The 23,284-nt window shown below is 40.5% G+C and overlaps 1 protein-coding gene across 6 annotated transcripts; it reads right to left on the bottom strand.

The window, feature by feature from the left end:
* Window positions 1-683: 683 nt before the first annotated feature.
* Window positions 684-21,475, bottom strand: ZNF131 (zinc finger protein 131). 6 transcript variants are annotated; one of them, XM_071731862.1, is made up of 8 exons: window positions 21,363-21,475; window positions 15,791-15,929; window positions 14,603-14,704; window positions 13,690-13,834; window positions 10,061-10,749; window positions 6,829-6,959; window positions 2,269-2,919; window positions 684-1,543 (listed from the first exon to the last, which is right to left on the bottom strand). In XM_071731862.1, exons 2-7 carry the CDS (start codon window positions 15,912-15,914, stop codon window positions 2,269-2,271), a joined length of 1,842 nt encoding a protein of 613 aa, XP_071587963.1. In that variant the 5' UTR covers window positions 15,915-15,929; window positions 21,363-21,475; the 3' UTR covers window positions 684-1,543. The 6 variants fall into 6 exon arrangements, with proteins under 6 accessions (XP_071587963.1, XP_071587965.1, XP_071587966.1 ...); XM_071731864.1 differs by having other exon boundaries at window positions 2,632-2,919; XM_071731865.1 differs by having other exon boundaries at window positions 2,653-2,919.
* Window positions 21,476-23,284: the final 1,809 nt, after the last annotated feature.

The following is a 23,284-nucleotide window of genomic DNA, read 5'->3' as shown; positions in this document are numbered from 1 at the left end:
CAGATCCTTTTTCCAGTCTGTCTTGTAGATGGGTGTGTATCAAGGAGGGATGAAGGACTCCACCACTGGGAGCAATTTGGTCTTCATGCACTTGGGAAGAAAATTATAGGGGAGGCTGCAAAAGGAACAGCTCTCCAGCAGTTATTACTTAGGGAGAGCCTTTCACCCTTAGGGTGAGAAGCAGACTGCTCACAGTCCCACCATGCTCTCACCCAGGCTCACTGGGGGTCTGGATAGGGCAGCACTGTGTGCACCAACAGAGCATCATTTCTCTCCTACTAAATCAGTGAACTGGCAATGAAAAGGGAATGTCAAACAGAGCAAAGAAATTAGCCCAACTGTGCTTACCAAACCACAGTCTTGCTACCAATACCACATGACTGATCAGTTAAATTTCTAACAAGTTAGTTTCATCAGTTAGATACACAGTCAGTTCATTCCCTTAATGCCATGGGTACAGATCTTGTCTATATAAATACACAAAGACTTAAAAAAACTGAGTCATGCAGCTGGGCATGCCCCCTCAGTTTTATCAAAAGACAAGCTTTTTATCTGAAGGTACTAAATACAATATACAATTTTACTTAATGATTATTATTAGGCCACATTCTTCTCTCTGCACAATAATCAGTACATATTACCTGCATCTCAGAAAACACAAAACATCATAAAAAAAAAGGAAGTTACATTAATCAAATTGTTTGAAAGTTTAATTGAGATCCATGTTTGTTTTGCAACAGTTTTTCAAAACCTACCATGAAACACAAGGACCATTTTGAATGAGACAAAATAAAAGCACAAATCCCAGGAAATAAGTCTACATTTGGAGAAGAATGAACAAAAAATCCTGATCTTAACTAAGAACTACAGGATTACCAAGACCATTAGGGAATGTCCTTGCAAAAATTCCTCTTTTCAGTTAAGGCTTTGAAAATAAAATTTTTAAGAAGTATGGAGGCACCTCTAACCTCAAGGCAGTAATCAGGAGTTAGAAGTCCTTAGCATCATTGAACATAGAGCTAGACAATTATTTTCTAAACAAATCTAACTTTACAATAAGGATGTTAATCTCATTAAAAAGAAGAACTGATTGTTACCACCAAGATCTGACACTGTAGTTGTCAGTCACTCAGTTTTTCCTAATTTATTGGATGAAAAAAGTGATGCAGCTTTCATGGTTGATATTGTTTTATTGTCTATTATTGATTAAATTATTTACACACCTACTTTTCAATCCAGTTTAGCACTCATACCTATGGCTTTTACTTTTACGTTTAGAACATCTTTGTGTCAAGCGTCAGAATTTATTTTCAAATAAACAAGAATCAGAGACCATAAAAGACAAGTCTTCTATATATTGTGTTTCAACAAATTAATTTCAAATTTTCATTTAATTTATAAAAGATGAGTCTGCTGGTAGCTTTCTTCCATCTTATGCTTACCACAGATTCTACTGAGCTTCTTCTATTTTAAGCTATTTTAAAGTGTCCCTTTTGGAGAGTCCTACTGCCTCCAGTTGTTTCCTCCCCTCAGACTCCTGCCTCTAAATTTAATGCAAAAAAATAAAAAGGGGAAAAAAAAAAAAAAGGAAGAAAGAAAGAAAAAAAAAATCAGTAGCGGGCAACTTGAAGCAAAAATATAAAGCACTGTAACATTACCTAAATAGTCTTTTACTGAACTTTTTCTTGAACACTCTAGGAACTTTGTGGAAATTTAACAAGTCAGTGTTGAAAAGGCACAGGACTTTTGTGCACAGAACTCAAGCAACAATTTATTTTCCTCAGCATGAAAGTTAAGGACTGCTGTTAAAATCCAGCAAACAGTCTGACCCAAAAATTTACAGGTACTCAATTGCCACTTGCAATAGAACCCACCAGATTTTGCGGATTCTTCTGCCACAGACACAATCTGTAACAAGAGTTTGCTTCTGTTGCAAGAGAAAAGAGATTAAGTTACTCTTAGAGGTGCTCAGGGTAATAATGTAACAATGATAAAAGTCAATAACTATTAAAATCCTCAGAAAGCTGTCCGCATCTCTGGTAGTTCCTGTTGCATGGTGTTACATGAGTGGCAAAGTTAATTTTCACATGAGAAAATATTAGTTGTACATGAAGAAAGCTAATTTTGGTCCACTCACTCAGCTTCCTAGGGACAGCATATTGGAAAAATGACCACTGACAGTTCAAAAACCAATGTAAACGTTAACAAAATAATTTGGTATTTCATCTCTAAACCTGCACATTATCATTATTTGTCCTAGTTATCCACCTATTCATTCTTTACGTCCAGTAAGTGTTGAGTTTTTAAGTCTTCAGCTTGTTCATGTTCTTCCTTAACTGCATCAGCTTCTTGATTAGGTTCTTTTTCTTCTGCTTCTCCTGGAGCAACACTTTCATATTTTACTTGTCTAAAGTCTGTTCCATCTATAAGTTCTGCCTGTACTTCTTCCATCTGTATTTGATTTACATGCTCAACATGTAACTGCTCCACATGAACTTCAGCACCCTGCTCAGTCTGAATGTGTTCAACTTCTAAGTAACTGATTTGCACCTGTTCTTGCAGTTCATCTATTTGTGTGCCTTTCACTTGATTGTCCTGTATGAGATCCTGGTGCATCTGTTCCACAGTTACCTGTGCAGGATCCACTTGTACCTGAATTACTGGTAGGACATGGACTTGCTCCACCTGTTCTATGATAGTCATTGATGTTACTGGTTCAGCTTCCACAGCTTCCACCGGAAGAACCTCTTCTGTCACTATGCGTTCTGAAATGTTGTGCATTTCTTTGAGATGCCTTCTCAGCTCACTGCCTTGCATAAACCACACATCACATAAGGTGCAGTGGTTGGGTTTGTCACCAGTGTGTATTACCAAGTGATCTTTGAATTGATCCCAGCTGTTAAACACGCTGTTACAAACCTGAAACAGAAGACACATTATATTAATCAGCCAAGAAAAACATGATGAAGAATAGAGGCTATTTCAGATCATGGCATCACATAATGTATCTTTGTGCTACTTGAAAATAAAAACATTACAGGTAAAAGCTGAGAAGTCAGCTCCAGATGAACAGAAGACCTAGCATTTATGTATTTATTTAAAAGAGTGTGCTACTTCGAGTTGTGCATACATGGGATACCTACAAAACTTATGAGTCAGTACAGCATTTGATAGTTTTCTGATTTTGACCTTATCAGAAATTCATGTGAAATACCATGCCCCAGTAAATGTCTGGTGCTAATGCTTTGGATGGTAAGCTACTTAATGTAATCATACTGTGCATCAAAAGTGTAATACAAGCTATCCTTTTACTGAAGTTCTATGTGCCTATTTTTCCTTATCAGCTTTCATTTCCTCAGGGCATTGTGAGGCTTAACTGGCCAGACTGAAGTCTCCCATTTTGCCATTTAAGTAAAACATCTGAGTGATTCCAGAGGATAGAACTCCCTAAATTCCATCTAAAAGTACTGCCTCAACTGTAGGATTGAAGCCTTGGACTTCAGGAGGGCTAACTTTGATCTTTTCAAGTAGCTGCTTGGAGAAATCCCATGGGTTAGGGCTCAAGAGAGCTGGTTGATACTCAAGTACCACTTCCTCCAAACTCAGGACTGGTGTGTCCCTATAACGAAGAAATCAGGCAAGCGAAACAGGAGACCTGCATGGCTTCTGAAAAAGCTTAAGTGGAAGAAGGAAGTTTAAAGTTTAGGGAAGAAAGGACTGACCACTTAGGAAGATTACAAGAATGCTGTCAAAATACACAGGATGAAATGACAAAAGCCCAGGCCTCCTTGGAATAAGACCTGGCAAAGGACATCAACTTTGACAAGAATGGTTTCTTCAAGTCTGACAGAGGCAAAAAGAAAACTAGAGAAAATCAGGGCTAACAGTTGAATAAGGCAGGTGCAGAGAATGAGACAGTTGAATGAGAGTTGAATGAGACAGAGAATGCACAGAAGGCAGAGTTACTGAATACCTTCTTTACTTCAGTCTTTTCTGCACAGGCCAGCCCCCAGGTGTCACACACCTCAGGGGTAACAGGTCATCTGGATAAATTAAGACTTTCCCTTGGTTGATGAGGATCAAGTTAGAGATTAATTAAGTAAACTGGATATACACAAGTCCATGAGTCCTGAGCAACAGACGAGTGGCCAGCAAGGTGAAGGAAGTGATTCTCACCCTCTACTCTGCTCTTATGACCCTAGCTAGAGTACTGTGTCCAGTACTGGAGCCCCCAGCACAAGAAGGACTTGGGGCTGCTAAAGCAATGTCACAGTTTGAGTACAAGGAACTGAAGAGGAGGCCTGCTCCTTGCTTTGCTGCTGTTCCCCTGCACTCCTTTCAGCATCCACATCCATCGGGTGCTGGGAAGAGCTGTGGAGCCCTCTCCTGAGTCAGACCTGCTGCAAGGGACCTCAGGCACCTATCCCTGCCGGCACCCAGATAGGGCTGTGTATATGTATTTGTATACATTTGTATTTTTGTTCTTTATCGCTTATGTTATCACCTATCCCCTGTGCTAGTAAATCTGTTTACAATTTTTTTAATTTTCAACTTCAAGTCTCTAGTTTTTATTCCCCTTTTACCTTCCTTTTGTGGCAGGTAATACAGAAAAATTCTGTCCTTTGGGTTTTAGTCAACCCAAAGTGCTAAGCCATGACAAGCACATCCAGGGGAAAGCCACAAAGATGACCAGAGGCCTGGAGTGAAGACAGTCTGAAAAAGCTGGGGTTGCTCAGCATGGAGAAGGCCCTGGGGAGACCTTTTATTGGCATTCCAATACATGAAGGCTCCTACAGGAAAGCTGAAGAGGGACATTTTAGAAGCGCATGTAGTTAGAGGACAAAGGGTAACAGTTTTAAGCTGCAAAACAGATTTAGGTGACACATTAGAGAGAAATTATTTAGTGTGAGATACTAGAAGAGGTTGCCCAGAGCGGTTGTGGATGCCTCATTCCTGGAAGTGTTGAAGGTGAGGTTGGATGGGACTTTTCAGCAGCCTGGTCTAGTGGAAGGTATCACTGCCTGTGCAGGGGAGCTGGAACTAGATGATCTTTAAGGTCCCTTCAAACCAAAAACATTATATGATACAATTTTATGATATGATTGGATACACTTGAGAGAGCTGAGGGAACTGGCAGCAGTCATTTTCTGGCCACTGTCTTTGAAAGGTCCTGGAGAAAAGGACTGGAGAAAAGCCAATGTTACTCCAGTCTTCAAAAAAGCCAACAGGGAAGACCCAGGAAACTACAGACCAGTGAGCCTCACCTCCATCCCTGGAAAGACGAGCTCATTCTGGGCATCATCTCAAAGCATGTGGAGGAAAAGAAGGTTTCAGAAGTAGTCAGCATGGGTTCACCAAGGGGAAGTAATGTCTGAATAATCTGTCAAAAAGACTAAGCTTTCTACAATGGCATGACTGGATGCATGGATGAGGAGAGAGCAGTGGATGTTGTCTACCTTGACTTCAGCAAGGCTTTCAACACACCAAGTATTTAATTATTGTTCTTGCCACGTGAAGCCTAATTCAGTACTCACATCATACACTGAAGTGCACCAAAAATGTTCATCAAGTATGCACAATTTTGATTTTCCCTCTCTGTTCAGTGAACCAAGATTTGAGCACTACTCTAAAGAGAAAAACTAAAAAAAAACCCAAAACCAAAACCAACTTAAAAAAAAAACACAAAGAATTGCTGTAGTTCCTGCAGTCTGATGAAACACTAATGCCCATTCACAACATCTGTGAGATGATGCAGTGTCAGTTTAGAAAGAGAAAGCTACGACACAAAGCAATTAGATCAAAGGGTTACAAAGAGTATGTTCAATGAAGCTGTTAGTTACAACTTTGTGCTGCACAGAAATTCTCATATTCAGAACAAACATCATTAAAACAAAGGTATACTCCCAAAAATGAAATTCTGACTAGCATAATAACTAAATGCTGCAACAGCACCAGTGAAACATCTGATTAAATAATTAATTGGTGTTGCTAATCTGCAATACTCATTGCTTTCTGTGAATAAGATCACTATCTCTTTTGGAACAAATAAAGCCAATATTCAGCAGTTTTCTTCACTATACAACCCAATTTAACCTCAAACCACGGCCATTCTGTGAACTAAATAGGGTGAAACAAAAGGAAAGGAAAAGAGGGAAGAAATGAAGTGTGTTCTTATTTGAGAATGTCACAGTGGTGGGACAGCAAAATGGCAAATAAAAATGCTACAACTGCTTCAGTTCTTTCCTAGTTTTTCAGGATCATCTTTTCAAGGCTAAGTAACAGTGCTGTGAACATCCTCGCAAATGCCAGTTATATATAGTGACCAAGTATTCTATATGTCCCTCTACAGCATTTATATTTGCTTAAAAACGACTACAGATTGTAATCGTAAATTGAAGTGACTTTCCAGAGAAAGTAAAAATCTTTGGTACCAAACAGAAAAATAATAATATGGGAAGTAAAGTAGTACTTTGCATTTTAGGCTTTAGTGAAACATGCTCACAAGCTGGGTAACACCTAGGTCACTGCATCAAGAACCTTGAAAACGAAGCAGAAAGATCAGTAAAATGCATATGAACACTTACCTACTCATAAGAACACCTCTCATTTTAAGTATTATAAAGCTACATGTAGGTATTTTAAATTGAACTATTTAAATATAAGAATTTCTGTGCGTGTTGTGGTTGAACGTGATCCTTATATTTATTTTACTAGAATTAGCTCTTGGAGACACAAGCCCATACTTGTCTTTCCTGATCAGTACTCTCACACTTCCTCAGCACAGGAAGGAGGGATCTAACCTCACACTCTCCTACTTCCACTACCCACCTGACATTCGTACAGCTTCTTTCTTCCCTTTTTAGCTCCAGCTCCAGACTGACAGGCCGTCAGGTGACATTTGAGTGTGCTATTCCTGGCAAAACGTTCATGGCAGTTTGGACATTCAAATGGTTTTTCACCTGTTAAGACAGATACAGGGATTTGTAAATTAATAAAGCCAGCAAGTTTTCAGTCAGCACTCTCGATCTCCCCTCTCTACATTTTATGTAGGTTGATAAATACCCTGTAAAGATGTGGCCAACTGGATTACTCTATAGAAGAAGAGCAAGACATTCTGTGTAAACCTTATGTAAACAAACTGGCAAAAACTTAATGTGGAGTCTTAACTCTTATTTAGAAAAAAAACCCAATAACAATTACCAATGCCACTTAAAACACATTTCGGTTTTAATGGAAATTGGATTACTACTCTGAGGAAGTATCTTAAAAGAAAAGCAGCAATTTTCCTCTTTTCATCTGGTATTTACAATTAAAGAATCAACACAAGTAAATATACAAAGTAACATGTTAAGGAAGGAAGTTTTTAAATAATAGAAAGTTTTATTTTAAAGAGCAATAACAGCTTATGCTTGAGAGTTGAAAATAAGCTCCATAAAAGGAAGATGGCACCAAGTGATCACTAAAATAACAAAGTACCACTATCGTAAGTAACAAAAACCATCCTGCCTTTACTGTCTAAAGAGACATAAATGGGTACAAGAAGATCAAAATTCCTTTCAGTTTGGCCACTGCAGTTCAAACCTGGTACCAAACATGGAAGCCAGCTACAGACAACAGCAGGGCAGGATGAAAACAGGTCCTTATCTTTTTTTCATGCAAGGTAGCATATTAGTTGTTACAGCCATTAAGTAGTAAGAAAGAAAAACTGGTGTCTCATTTTACTGATTTCAACGTGAACAAGCACAATGAAACTCAAACAAATCAAGTACAAAAAAATAGGAACAGTGTGTTTCTTCTGAAGGTCTTGATAGTTAAATCTGTGGAGGTACTGGTATCAATATCATTACTGAAACAAACAGCCAAATGAACTCCAAAAGAGGCTGAGATATTTCAGTGAATGAAACAAGAATCTATCCCAGATAGTATAACAGCAGTGCAATAGGTATTTGCTATTGAGATGAAAATAAACATGTATTTTCAGAGTTAGGGATTGTCAACCAAATATCACAGTATGTTGGTTGCAGCTGTAACAGAGGCTACAGAAAAATGTTAATTCGTGGGAACATTCCCATTAATGGTTACAAAATTCTGTTTTGGGAGACTGTTGTACAGTCAATGTAGAAGATGCTGAACTCTCACCAGTTTTGCAGTTCAAAAGTCATAGACTTTGCCCAAGGAACTAATGGACACTACAGAGCAAAACTCACACCACACACTTTCACCTGTCCTGTGAACCAGTCACATTTAAACTGCTGCTTGGAGTAAGGCACCTGTCACAGATTTATTGTGTTCTTACTCAAATTCCTCACAAATCTCCAACATATTCTGAAGACCAAATGCTTTGTAGGACATTTTCTCTCAGGCCATATAGTTTCATAGCAGCATTCAAGAGTGCTGTGAAGCATTCAGGACTTCGAAAGCTTTTGGCTGCATGAGACTTTTTCCACTGATCTTAGAAAACCACAGTTAAATGGTAGCAAAGAAATAATTAGATTCCATGTGTTATACTTGTATCAATATAATTACTTATAAAGTACTCTGTATTGCCTGTAATATGCTAAGGTGCTTTGGCCCCCAAAACCTGTTACAACTGCAACCAACATATTGTGATATTTGGGTTACTCGGTTAATGGAGAAACACTTCTTACTACATAGGAGATAAGGATTTGCAAAGTCTTTTAAGAAATTGAACTTTTAAGAGGCTGTTAGGAATAGACTGGACACAGTGTCATATCAATTCATCTGTATCCTACACAGATACTAAAGAACTGTAATTAAAATGCTTTAATAATAAAAAGAAGCTGCAAATAGGCCTGTCAACCTTCATTAAATTCTCACTGATGACTCATGAATGTTATATTAAACAAAAACATCTGGAAAATGTTATTTTTCAGGACCACATTTACTTTACATTCAGAGTTGTCCATATAATGCTCAGTCACTGTTCAGTTAGTAGACTTTTCAGTGAGATTAAGAAGTAGCATTATAGCCTCCCATATTATATAGAAAGAAGAAGCACAAGTCATTTTGTACTCAAAAAGAACTATCCAGATTTCAAAGGGGAAGATTTCATAGTAAAAAAATGTGCACTGTAGTAATTAAAAAAAATCTGCTGTGGTAATTAGCAAATAAAAATTAAATAACAGATGAAAGATCAAACTTTCCAAATTAGATGGTGGAAGAAAGAATTATATTAAGGGGTATTTTATACCTAATGTGCTGTGGGAGAACACCATGAGAACAGATGGAGCTATGTGAGATAAAGGCGCAAGGCACGAAGTGGTTCAAGCAACACACAAGCTGGGAACTGCTGGAGGAGTTTGGTTTCTCAAGAGGGTTATGATATTGTGCTAGGTGCAGGCTGTGAGAATGGTTTAGTTGAGATTATTATGTTAAAACAAAGTATTTTTAAGTATGTAACAAACAAATCTATAAATCACTCAATAGTTACAGGGTGTCTATAAATGTGTAGCGAACTCACGATACAGGTTTAGTCTCTGGCTTAGTCTCTCCGGGCTTAGTCGACCCTAGTCTTTTTTTAATTGGAATTCTGCACAATAAAGTATTTTGATTAAGCATAAAGCAGAGTTTGTGCCCCCCGACAATGCACTAATAGGCATTTGCAAAAGTTTTGCAAGATAAAGAAACCATCTGAATGATATTCCACTGAGAAGTTCACGGTTCAGATCATATTTCAACAGCAACATTTACTAGTAGAACTGTGAAAAGAAAAGTAGTTCCTCAGTTTGGTACTTTTGATTAAGGAAATGTCTTAACTGCTTTGAAAAAAAATCTTAAACATTAACTGACTAGGAGGTAAGATTCATCATTGCCTATTTTTAACTATCTCAATCCCTCACAAGTTTACATCAATGAAAAAATAAAACAAAACAACCAAAGAAAGACAAACCAGCTTTTCAGTTCTAACTAGAAGCCAAGTATTTCTAGCACTGAGGAGTCATCTGGTGTCTCCAGCATATTCTCTATTTACCCAAAACATGCAAAACCCCAAAATACTACAGTCAAGGCCACAAGGGCAGGACTACAGCAGTTCTCTTACCCGTGTGCTTCCGCAGGTGCTCTTTAAAATGTCCAAAGTGGTCAAACTGCTTCTCACAGTACTGGCATATATGTATTTTTTTGCCAGGTCTTTGCTTCTTGCTGGCACCACCTTCATCAAGGTGGTAACAGGTGAGATGCTGTTTCAAAGCACTCTCTCGCAGGTACCTTTTATTGCATATGTCACACTTGTAACTCTCAGCAGAGTGTGTTTTCATGTGTTCCTTAAAATGGTAAAACAATTTAAATGAACGGTTACATTTCTCACAGTGGAATAAATTGTTCACGTGTGACAGCTGAAGTTCCACAATTTCAATACCTTCTACCTGTTTGCATGAGGGATCAGTTGCACTATCACCTTCTTCTTGGATATGGCATTTTCTCTCTCCCTGACGATACTTGCTGGTGATATCTGCCAAAAGAGCCAAAGCAGATTCATCTGATGTACCCGTTGTCTGTATGTACTTTATGGACTGCTCTGCAGAAGCTACTTCTTCAAGTGTTTCGATGCTGTCATCTTCCACTTCAATCATTCCTTCAGCAATCTCAACCTCAATTTCAACAGGCCCCGACTCTGCAGATGGTAGTGTTTCTGTGATAACATTAGAGGTTTCAGCTATCTTCCTCTTTTTCGGTTTATTTTTACCTTGTGCTTGATTTGATTCTAAAGGTGATGAATTTTCTTTGTTCCTGTAAAGCATTTGCATAAACAAGGTTAAGATCCATAACAACTGACATAAGAATTCCTACCTAATACTTCTGTGATAAATGCTTTTCATTTTTTTTTCAGATGCATGATGAATGACCACATAATGCGTGTCCATGTCAGAAGCTAATTTGTCCTTAATCTGTACTCCATAGAGATGTAACATAGCATGGCTAAAGCTGCAGAGCCTTTGACATAAGGCTACTGAAGTGTTTTAAAGAGTTCTTCTTGAAAGATACAAAGCACCTATCAAGAAAAAAAGGGCAGTTAGCCTAAAGGCATAAGTATCTTAGAAACCTATAAAATTCTGTACTTAGAAAGATAACTTCCCTGAAGGAAGGAGTTCTTTTGCCTGTCTACTCAGAAATAAGATTCAAGTTCTTCTTACACTATTCACCTCTTAAGCCCCAGACTGTGTGCAATTGCCTGCAGTGCTTACAGCTTGTTAGAAAACACTACAGCTGTGACATCACACCATAATTACTGTTACACCTTGTACTTCTTGAAACCACACAGCTACAGGGTGAGGTAAAAATACAAGCCACTGGGAAGAGTACTTGTTTCATTTTCTGGGCTTAAACACAACCCCCAGCTCTGTTCCTGTTCTCCCTGCATCACACACCCAACTCCTTTCTTTCAGGATGTCAGGGATAGCATGTCATCTCAAACACAGGCAGAGCTGAGTGGGACAAAGCTTTTTCAAGTTACACATGCAGGACCAATCACAGCACATACGTGGCTCTGTGTTTTACTGCTGATCACCAGCTTTGAAAATGAGTGGTTATCTTCCCCTGAAATGAGACAGGAATGACCTGTGCTTTTATTGTCCCGTGCAGCTTAAGTAATTCTTTAAAGCAGCTTGCCCTCTATCACTTTCACATTTTCTAGTAATAGAGACAAAACTTCACTTTGGTACCTGTAAGTTATATATCAGAGATATGTGGCTAATGAACTAATGCAGGATACAGCTTATTAAATTGCACCTTAGTCTATTCAGACACAGGAAAACAGAGCAGCTAAAAATAGTTTCATCTACCCTGGATTTCTGATGTCTATAAGGTGACAGTTACTTTGCACATCATTTTAAGTAGCTCCAGGATCATGTACCAAAAGAATAATTTGACTATACTGTGTGAAACTTCAAACCTTGACCACACCATATGAAACTAAATAGGGATACACCCATACAACACAACTGCACTTTCAGAAATGACAGCTATTTGTTCTCTTTCTAGTCTCAATTATGTGATGTGCAGCTTTTCAATGCATAAAACAAATTGTTAGCTCTACAATCATCTCTGTTTCAGCTGAAGCTTCTGAGGCTTACCCCTCACTCAAAACTCTGACTAAAGTACTGAATTGCAATTCTTCCCACTCTTACTATGGAGAAAACAGAGACTAACAGTGATACTCAAGTTTGTCTTTTCAAAATCCATGAGCAATGGAAATAACCCTAAGAAAAGACTGGCTCACACACATGTTGGTTAGGAACATGTTAAATACACGTTGTTTGTTTCCTTGTAAGCTAAGAACTACTGTATTTACCAGTAATGCATAACCAACACTGCATAAAATTATGCAATAGTAGGAAATAATTGCAGTCTGATTGATGGATGATCAACAACTCTGCTGGTGTACCCTGATTCAAAGTTATACTGATTAGAACATACTTTTCCAGTTTCAAGGTTTTTTTAAATTCCTAAAGCAGGCAGCTGAGGTTTGCTTTTTTCCCTGAAAATTAAAAATAAAAAAGAATATGGTGGTACCCTACTTAATCTTTATAATGTGAAAACACCCCAGTGTGTTAATGGAGAAGGAGAACAGGAGACAGACAATCCTGTATATTTTCTATTTAAAAAATTACATACTTATCCAGCTCTACTGTCAGTTTGCACAATGTGCACAGAATAAGTTAATTCAGAAATAAATGCTGATGTTGAAAACAAGTTTACAGTACATCATGTCATGGAGGGGTTTTTAATACAAAATGTTAGCTGCCAACTAGATGGACTTGGGGCTAACACCAGTCTCCTCAGCTGATGTGTCTATCGGGGGATAAAAAAGAAGTAACTATCTTTCCCTGGCCTGAATGCAAACACCATTCAGCAAGCCTAGAAGAGAAAGCAAAAATAACTGTAATGGTGGAAGCACTCATTGACCCTCCCTCTGCTTCATACTGGCAGAACAATGTAGCCTGTAGAAGGTAAGAGACTGTGACAGCACTTTGTGAAAGTTAAAAAGAAGGAATTTAGAAAAACAGCACGATGGGACAATTACCTGTTTTTCTCAGGTGGGAGCTAGGTGATGGAGTGCAGTTCCTAATACTGAATAGAAGTGTACATACATACATACATATATATATGTATATATATATATATATGAATAAAAGGTGCAACAGCAACATATGATTGAATTATGATCCAGTATAAAACTGATCATAAGTTACACTCATTTAAGAATTCTGAGAGGGTAATTTTGCAGCAAGTAGTTTTAAGATCACTGTTTATTGTCTCAGAAATAGCAGAGAGCTGCATGAAATCAGAGCAGCAGCACAAACTTGTTATTGTTATTGTTATTGCCTGAGGTGCACTGTCACTGTACACCCAGCTGTCAGTCAGGTGTGGACAGTCAGATAACCCAGAGATCTGGTACTAGCTACCACAGTGTCACAGCCCCACAGTGTCTGCAACATTTACCAGCCATGACACTTGTCATTGAGTTTCAGAGTGAAGAACGTGACATTACTTTTTTAGGCTCTATAATTCTGACCCACATTTTATAGCAGAAGACTATACGGTCCCACATAAGTTGAGGAGGTTCTAGGATAAGAAGCAGCACTGCAAAGTACTGACAGCCAACTCTTGTAGAAGGACTCTTGTGACTGCATTTTGGTGTTGGGAAAAAAAAGACGCTTATGTGCTTACCTGATTTCAAGTGCTTTGATAGCTTCTAACATTTGTAGATACTCGGCTGCTTTCCAAACATCATTTGCTTCTTCCTCACCTTGGACCATTAGTTTTGCTGTATAGGTGAACTCAATTAAGTGACGAAATGCCATGTTACTTACACCTGTATACAGGCAAGGAAAACAACAGTTTCATTCCATTCCTCAGTCTCATGAACCCAATCAATCTTGCACACTTGCCTGCTCATAACTTTTCTCTCAGTACTTTAGTCAAAAGTTTTATAAACATGACAACCTTAAAAGGCCTGTATTGGAATAAAAAGCATGCTAAAGAAACACGTGAATCTGAAACAGATATGCCATTACAAAGATAAAACTATAAGATGGACAAAGAGCTGCTTGAATAAAGAGTACCGATTTAAACACAAAAATACAATCTCAAGAAAGCTCAGAAGTTATTGGACGTTGAAATACTGCTCCAGAAATTTGCTTCCTGTCTACCAGGAAAGCATTTCTCCTTGTATCCTGCTCTTGACCAAAACATCTGTCACTGGCCATCACCTGCAGTATTTTTCATCTGCCCAGAATGGCTATTAGAGAAAAGATCACGTCACCCTGCTAGTGCTAAAACATACAGAGTCTGACATTTGCAGTGTTTTGGGGAGAGGAAAGGGAAAAAAAAGAAAAAAACACCCACAGAATCTCACAATTTCCCTCTCAAAAGATAAGATCAAAGAATTCTTTTTCTTTTAAATGTTTCTCCAGGGGAAGTTTTTTTCCCAGTGGTGGTAGTTGCTTCAGAACAGTGCAAGAACACTGGAAAGCAAAAAGATATGACCGAGCATGTATGCAAGCTTGTACTAAGGACACTACATACATTTTCAGCTTGGGAACACAACTCTTAAAGTTTCTACTTGCATGTATTGGATTACCTTCAATCTCCACCAATGGCTCCTGAGTAAAATCTTGGAAGAATTTGTAGAAGAACTGGCTACAGGCAGCAAGAACAGCCTTATGAGCTTTGAAATGGTGACCTATAAGAGACAAAAATTCTGGTATAGGATGATGGCTTCCTCACTCATAGTGCTGAACAGATGCAGATGCAGGAAAGAGTCCACCCAGTCTACAAATCTATGCCAGCAGGATGTAGTCACTTAGTATGTCTGCCTGTAACAAGGAATACTACTGCAGCAGTAGTACTGCAGTGCCATCTTACGCAGACCCATGCTGACATGACTGACCTCACCGAAGCTCTGCAGCTCAGTCAGACGGAGAACTCACTCATTCCACTGTTTCTCTTTTCAAATATCTAAGTTACAGGAAATTCCTATGCAAACTTTTTCCTGTAAGTCTTGGTCTCAGCTGTCAGGTTTAATCAAAGCTCTCCTTGTTTTTTGTTGTTTTTACAGGTTGATGCATTTTATCTCCACTTTTGCCAGCATAAACACTGCTGCACTATTTTGCTCTGTTCCTGTTTTCCAGACTGTGTATTCCCCATTACTGTGTTGCCTTCTTCCTGGCCCAGGCTCCACGGGGCAGAGGTACGAGAAACAACATGGATGATAAGTGAGCTATAAGACACCACCTTTTCTAAAAAGATAATAAACAGTTACATCTCTATCATCCCTTTAAACTAATACTTATGGCCTTAAAACACATTAAAATAAAAGTGAGTGCTTCTACCTAATTTTAACTATACGTTAAAATAGTAAGCAGGCACCAGAGAAGCAATAAGTAAACCTTATTTCAAAGTGCCTTTTTTTTTTTAATACAGCGTTTGTACAAGTTCTCTGCATGCAGTCAGATCAAGTTAGTGGAAAATATTTTAACATTTTGGAAATCCTTAGACAACATGCTAAATAAGCCACAGCAGCTTCAAAGCAGGTTTCTATCTATAAATATTTAGCCCCTTGTTTGGAAAAGCAGAAGCAAAATTATTAATCACTGCTGGAGATGCTGTTCATCCCATGTGTTGAAATGACACTCAGAAAGCGTGTCAAGCTAATAAAGAATTTATTAGCAGCCCAGTCTGACAACCGACCTGTGAAAAACCCATCATCGTACCAGCACAGCTTTCAGAATTCTCTGTATGACAACTGGTTTGTCTGGTCTGTACATACCATCAACAATCAGAGTAATATCTGTAAACTGGTCCTGCTCACGCTGCTCATTGAGTCTATCCAAAATAACTTTATAGTGTTCGGGGAACTCCTGGATGCACTCCATTGTTTCTTCAGCTTCCATGACAAAAGGACTAGCCTGCAAAAGACATGTATGAGAGTGAGGATACTGCACTCAATAAATATTAAGCACAGTCAGATTATTATACAAACATGAAAGAAATAGCACTTTTCAGAGACTACAAAACCAACAGGAAAACTAAATTGTCTCAGTAACAGCTTTAACTGATTTTGGCTGTAAAGTAGGAAGTGGTAGGGTTTAACGATGCAGAATATTGCCTTATTTATACACATGAAAAAACAGTCAAAGAAGGTTAGTATTTCTTTATTCTGCAAATTCAGCAGGGACCCACCTCCCTCAAAGCAAACACTTTAAGGATTTAACATTGCTACAGCTAACTATTCAACAACACCACAGCAACATGTTAGAATCTTTACAAAGCTACTTCTTGGAATTCTACCAACCCACATGGGGGAAGAACAGTTGTTAAAATGTACCTATTTAAGTCACATTTTGCACCCAGCGGTGAACACAAGACATTAAGTTCATTTAAATAAGGATGTACTAAAGTAGCACTTCAATGCTTCTGAGTACATAGGAGATGCCAGGATTTAATGCACTGTCACACCCAAGAGCAAAGAGCATCTTATTCACCCAGCCTAATTAAACTTCTTTGCCTGCAAGGTGAAATAGCCTTTGCCAGCCTCTTGAGACACATATGCTGGTAACCTGATGGCCCTTCCTCCCTTATTTATACAATAAACACAGCTGGGGGTGGAAGTTGCAGGGGTCCTCAAACCTGAAGAGATTGAACAGAACCCTGTGTCTGTGGATGAAATGCAGATGTTAGTCTGCTGCTTAAGCAAAAGAACCTCTGGAGAGAGTCTGTGTGCTTTAATTAAGGCATTTCACAAATTAGCTCCAGGCAAAACGACTTTCAGAACCATGCAGAAGCAGTCATCTTCAACTCCTATTTCTAGAGCTTCACACTGAGAATGCCAGAGAGAAATCAGCCATTTCAGTCACATTAGCACAGAAACATTGTTTCTTTCTACATTCTAACTCCCTTTGAAGAACTCAATGTTTCTGACTAGGCTTGGATGAGTTTTAATGGAAGGAGAGACATAGACTTTTTACAATGTTATACTTAGAGTGAATAAACCAAAGAGAATGAGCCTCTGGTACCAACGCAAACAGTGATAGAAAGAAAAGTCTCCTTCGGTGAGGAAGCAATTTTCTTCAGAGTACTATGAGAAAACAGAGAGTAGGTGCACCCTGACTCGTGGTGCAGATTCTTGTTTTGCGTTACTGAAACTGTAAAGTCCTGAGTCCAAAACTTCCCTGTATTAACCACATCTGAGCTGATGCCACCTTGTTTGTCAAGTGCGCTGTCCAGATGTGTAAATTCTACCTCACCGACAATAAACACATGTACAAGTCCATGGGTTTTGAAAGAAGTAGGGAGAATTAATCACCTGACTATAACAAAAGTGAAATTATTTTCTTATGACTAAGATACAGAAAATTGTGAATTTTCTAATTTTATCACAAAACACACTCTTTCAAGCATGTCAGAAAAAGTGACCAATGGAGAAGTAATTTTGCCAAGAACATGAAAAAGAGAAAAGCAGAAGCAACTGCTTATGGAAGTCTACCTCTAAATGTTTTAGTATGTTAGTCAGGAGGACAGGCAGGCCATCTAGAGGAACCTTGATAGGCTTGAGAATTGGGCCCATGCCAAACTCATTAACTTCAATAAGGCCAAGTGCAAGGTCCTGTGCCTGGGTTAGGACAATCACAAGCACAGGTACGGCTTAGGCAAAGAACAGACTGCAAACAGGCCTGAGGAGCAGGACTTGGGATGAGCAAGTGTTGGAGCAGTGCTTTGATTGATGAGAAGCTCAACATGAGGTGGCAATGTGCACTTGCAGCCCAGAAAGCAAACCACGTTCTGGACTGCATCAAAAGAAGCACAGCCAGTAGGTCAAGGGAGGTGATTCTGCCCTTCTGCTTTTGTGAGACCCCATCTGGAGTACTGTGTCCAGTTCTGGAGCCTCCAACACAAGAGACACGGAGCTGTTAGAGTGAGTCCAGAGAAGGGCCATGAAATGATCAGAGAACTGAAACACCTCTCCTATGAGGAGGACAGGCTGAGAGACTTGTGGTTGTTCAGTCTGGAGAAAAGGAAGCTCCAGGGAGACCTTATAGTGGCTTTCCAGTACCTGAAGGGGCCTGTATGAAAGCTGGGGAAGGACTTTTTACAAGAGTGTGGAGTGACAGGACAAGGGTCAATGGCTTTACACTGGAAGAGAGTAGATTTAGAATAGGTATTAGGAGGAAATTCTTCACTAAATGGGTGGTGAGACCCTGGAGCAGGTTGCCCAGTGAAGTGGATGCCCTCTCCCTGGAAGTGTTCAAGGGCAGGCTGGATGGGGCTTTAGGGGAGATGGTCCAGTGGGAGGTGTCCCTGACAACAGCAAGGTTGGAACTAGGTGATATTTGAGGTTCCTTCCAACTCAAACTATGGTATTTCATGCTATCACTGATTTGCAAAGCACATGTTGGAATATTATGGGTCCTTAAAGGTATGCAGCAGACCAGCCTGTGAGGGCAAGGGTGAGGTGGAAGTCAGCAGATGTTGCTGCTGCTGCTGCATTCACTTCACATTATCAGTAATGATGTGTCTGAGACAGATGACAAGCAAGCAGCTCCTGCCTTTCTTACATCATCTACCATTCCACAGAAAGTCTCTTATGGGAAGGTGTCAGCCATTTACATCGCTGTTTAACTCTTCTTGCTTATTTTTGACACAAAAATAAGGACAAATGACTTACAGTTGAAAGCATACTTTTTTAAAACAAATAAAATTTTGAATGCCAACTTTCATAATCCCTACCTCTTCAAATGCAGTTTATTTCCAAACTGAATGTTTGTAAGGATATCTTACAAAACAAACAAACAAACAAAAAACCCCCCCAAAAAAAACAACCACATACACAAAAAAAAAAAAAACCAAACAAACTTTAAAATCTTATAAAAAACTTAAAAAAAATTTTTTTAAATCTTTGAAAGTTTATTTGTTGGAAGACTTAAAAACATGAATGAGAAAACATCACTTATGATAGTTTATTGTAATGAATTAACACACAATTCATACAAAGTTTCAATTTACTATCTACATGCAGTTGCAGCATTCAGTGAGTATTCTCATTTTAAAAATTCAAGTGTGATTGCAGGAAAAAGCTCAACAGAACAGCTTATAATCAATAAGTGAAAAATTAGTTTGGAGGAAGAGGTAAAAGTACAGTCCTCATAGGAAAACCAAGAAGCCAAAGAAGGGATACAGACATGATCTAAACTGCCACCTATGTGTAGGCTTGTGTGATGAGCGATGGAAACTGGACTACTGCACTTGTTTACCAAGATTTTCTTGGGAAGACACAGCCAGCTACTGACTTAACCCTATTAGCTTGCAACACCCAACGCATCTCATATAATCATAGAATAGAATCATAGAATAGAATCATAGAATAGAATCATAGAATAGAATCATAGAATAGAATCATAGAATAGAATCATAGAATAGAATCATAGAATAGAATCATAGAATAGAATCATAGAATAGAATCATAGAATAGAATCATAGAATAGAATCATAGAATAGAATCATAGAATAGAATCATAGAATAGAATCATAGAATAGAATCATAGAATAGAATCATAGAATAGAATCATAGAATAGAATCATAGAATAGAATCATAGAATAGAATCATAGAATAGAATCATAGAATAGAATCATAGAATAGAATCATAGAATAGAATCATAGAATAGAATCATAGAATAGAATCATAGAATAGAATCATAGAATAGAATCATAGAATAGAATCATAGAATAGAATCATAGAATAGAATCATAGAATAGAATCATAGAATAGAATCATAGAATAGAATCATAGAATAGAATCATAGAATAGAATCATAGAATAGAATCATAGAATAGAATCATAGAATAGAATCATAGAATAGAATCATAGAATAGAATCATAGAATAGAATCATAGAATAGAATCATAGAATGGTTTTTGTAGGAAGGGATTTTAAAGATCCATTGAACCACCCTCCATAGGCAGGGACACTTCCCACTACACCAGGTTGCTCAAAACCCCACCCAACCTGGGCCTGAACACTTCCAGAGAGGTGGCAGCCACAGCTTTCCTGGGCAACCTGTGCCAGTGTCTCACCCCCCTCAGAGGGAAGAATTTCTTCCTCATATCCAATACAGATTTACCTCTTTCATCTTGAAACCATTCCCATGTTTCCTATCACACCACACCCTTGTAAAAAGTCCCTCTCCAGCTTTTCTCTAGGATCCCTTCAGGCATTGGGATGCTCTCACTGGAGCCTGCTCTTCTCCAGGCTGAACCATACCAATTTCACAGCCTGTTTTCACAGGAGAGGTGCTCCAGCCCTGTCCTGGCATCCCTCCTCAGGACTTGCTCCAAATCATCTCAGATGACAGGCATACCTTCTGAGGTCGGCTTTTACAAATCTATCTCAGTGAAGCCATCTTATTATTACTTATTATCCTCTGGGACCATAACAGGAACTCCTCATATTTGGGAACATGGGGTTTCTCTCCCCACAGGGCTCACACCCGAATGCAGGCGGGCAGAGCAGTGTTATAAACTCAGGAGACCGGGAGGAGCAGTCTGAGAGCTGGCCGAGCCACCGCCATCTCAGGAAATGGCAACCTGAGGGGCGTCTGGCGGGCCACAGGATTTTTTGGGCTTTGTTTTCATATTTCAGGTGACAGAAATGGGAGCTTCTTGTGCACTCTGCTGCGTTATTTTTCCTCAAAAGTAATAACCGCAGAGCGAGGACAGCAGCCCGCAACGGTGAAGGCCTCGCCCATGCTGAGGCGGCCCGGGTACACTCCCGGGGCAGGGTAAGGCCCCACCATTGCCGTCGCCGCCACCGCCCCCCCGCCCCGGACTCCGTTTTCCTCCCCGAGCTCCACCACCCCCCGCCCGGCCGCCGCCCGCGCACCTCCCCCAGCCTCCTGCCCGGGCGCCCCCTGGGCAGCCGCAGCCTCCCGCCACCCCAGCCCCGACCCCATTGGCGGGAGCGCATGGCAGTCAGAACGACCCCCGCCAATTGCAAAGCGGCAGCAGAGCCCGCCCCAGGCGGAGGAGCCAATGAGCACCCGCCGAGTCCCAGGAGCGGGAGAAGGCGGAAGGCCTACCCAGCGCCGACTGCCCGCCGGGCACGGGCGCTCCCAGCGCGGCGCGGGCGGCCACCGGCGGGCGCGAGTATCCCGCGGGAGCGCCAACGTTGGGGGGACCCGGCCGCTGCTGTCCCGAGCCGTGAAAGTGGTAGCATCGCCGCCTCGTTAGTCCTTATTACGTCATCAAAGCGCGCATTAAATCGATCCCTTTTCAACTCGCGGCCGGGTCGCTTCCCGGCGACTCAGCGCCCCGCGGGGTGGGGAGGCGGTGCCGGTAGGTACTTACCGCCAGGAGCCCCTCGTCCCGCCGCGCCTGCTCCGCCGTTACCGCTTCCTGCTCCCCAGCACGCTAGAAAGCGGGGCGGGCGCCGGCCAATCGACTCGCATTCCCGTCCTGCACCGCGCTGAGGAAGTTACGGCAGTCACCTTTTACAAGACAGGGAGCGCAGGCGGCGGGGGGCGGGGCTCGGCGGCCCGGTGCATTCTGGGAGTTGTACTCTGGTGGCGCGGTCACCGCACCGCCGGGGGGAGCCGCGGTCGAGGCGGGCCTGGCGGCGGGGTTCGGGACTGCCGAGGAGCAGGCAGTGCCCAGGTGGGGCGGAGATGTTCGGTCGTGTTGCCCTGGGCAGGAGCAGTGGCGGCATCCCCGGCAGCGGCCGGCACCCAGCCCCGCTTGGGAGGAGGCGGCGTGGGCTGTTCCGCTCCTGGGACGAGCGGGGCTGGCGCTGGCTGCTGGCTGCGGCGGGAAAATGCAACCAAATCCGTCGTTTCTGCAGAATTAAACACCGTCGTTTTCCCAGATCTCTGGCCGGCGCCTTCGCCGGTGTTAGAAGCGAACAGAATTCAGCGCAAACGCCCGCTTGTAGCCAAGCGCTGTCGATGTTCGGCTGCCCCTGCCGTGAGACCGGGACCCCGGGCACGGCTGCCTGCGGGAGCTCGCGGGTGTCTCCTCTGCTAGGGGTGCCTGTGCGGTGTGCCGGGCAGTGCGGTGTGGCTGTGGGTTTGCGGTGTGCCGGGCTATGCCCCTCTTCTGTCTTGTATGGCAACAAGGAACCTGGGTTTCCTCTCCTAGGCCAGAGTGCTCAGGGGCATTACCAGTCAGCCAGGCTTCCTGTCTTGTCACCTGATGAAAACATATTCATCCAAATAAACTAGTATAAAAAATTTGACTTGTCAAATCAGATATAGTGATCATCCCTTTGATGGCCTCTATCTTAGTCAGGATTACAGAGGAGCTGCTCCATGCAATGACTTTATATTCTTACGAGCTTGCACATCTAATTCCTGTGAATGAACTTGTTTATGAAAGCTATCACTTATCCCTGGTGCCAGACCTAGATGATTAAATTTGCCGTGGTCATTCTCCAGTAAAACAGTAAGTGCTAATGAAATTAAGGCAGTCATTCAGCATACAAATCCTAAAAGACAAACAAATCACAAATAAAGAACATTTCATCAAGTTCTTATATTCCATATACATCTGAATATATAAATTCCTAAGACTGTGCAGTGTTTTATAATACACTTTATGATACAAGAAAGTTTCTCAGTAGTGATGGTTTGTAATGTATTATAGAAAAGTCTGAAGTCAATTTTATGTTCCTTTTATTTCCTTGTGTTATTGTTTAGTGGCTTTGCTAGTGCTGTTCTGGTTAGTAGGTCTATTTAGAGTACTGTTTTCAGTGTAGAAGTTTTCTGCCACACTTATTCTTAAGCAGTAGTACAGGAGAAATGTTTATGCCTCTTGCATTTTAAAACTATAAAAATTAGCTTTAAATCATTGAAGATCTAATTTTTAGTTGAGGAACTCTATCTCCAATAGTGTATAATTCAAACTGAAGTATCGCTGAAGTTCCCTCTATAGGACACAAATACAACACAAGAATTAAAAATTTCCATTCCAGCACCTACTTATCCAGACAACGTTGGCAGTTTGCTTATTTTTCATTGATTTGTGTTTTTTTCTGACCACTTGCTTTTTTTTCCATGGCGTTTTACTAGTGTTTCTTTCTTTTTTTTCTTCTTTTTTCTATGTCTTCATCCTTCTAACTGGTCCATTAGGTTAGATGGTAGCTTTTAAATTTACAGTTCATAATTTGTCCTAATAGCTTGTCAAATATAAAATTAGACTGATTGAGCTATGACTTTTCAGGTTCTCCTTTTCCTCTCATAAAGATGGGTGTGGTAGTTCCCAGGACTACCTCTAAG

This window comes from Heliangelus exortis, chromosome Z (genome assembly GCF_036169615.1).
Source record: "Heliangelus exortis chromosome Z, bHelExo1.hap1, whole genome shotgun sequence".
In the NCBI taxonomy this organism is placed as follows: Eukaryota; Metazoa; Chordata; class Aves; order Apodiformes; family Trochilidae; genus Heliangelus; species Heliangelus exortis.
This window is presented reverse-complemented; position numbering and strand designations above follow the sequence as displayed.

Coding starts and splice junctions, on each gene's coding strand:
- ZNF131 (XM_071731862.1), bottom strand. CDS start 15,914: ATGGAAGCTGAAGAAACAATGGAGTGCATCCAGGAGTTCCCCGAACAC. Junction 14,705..15,790: donor TATTACTCTGATTGTTGATG/GTATGTACAGAC, acceptor TGTCTCTTATAG/GTCACCATTTCAAAGCTCAT. Junction 6,960..10,060: donor GCACCTGCGGAAGCACACGG/GTAAGAGAACTG, acceptor CTGTCTTAACAG/GTGAAAAACCATTTGAATGT.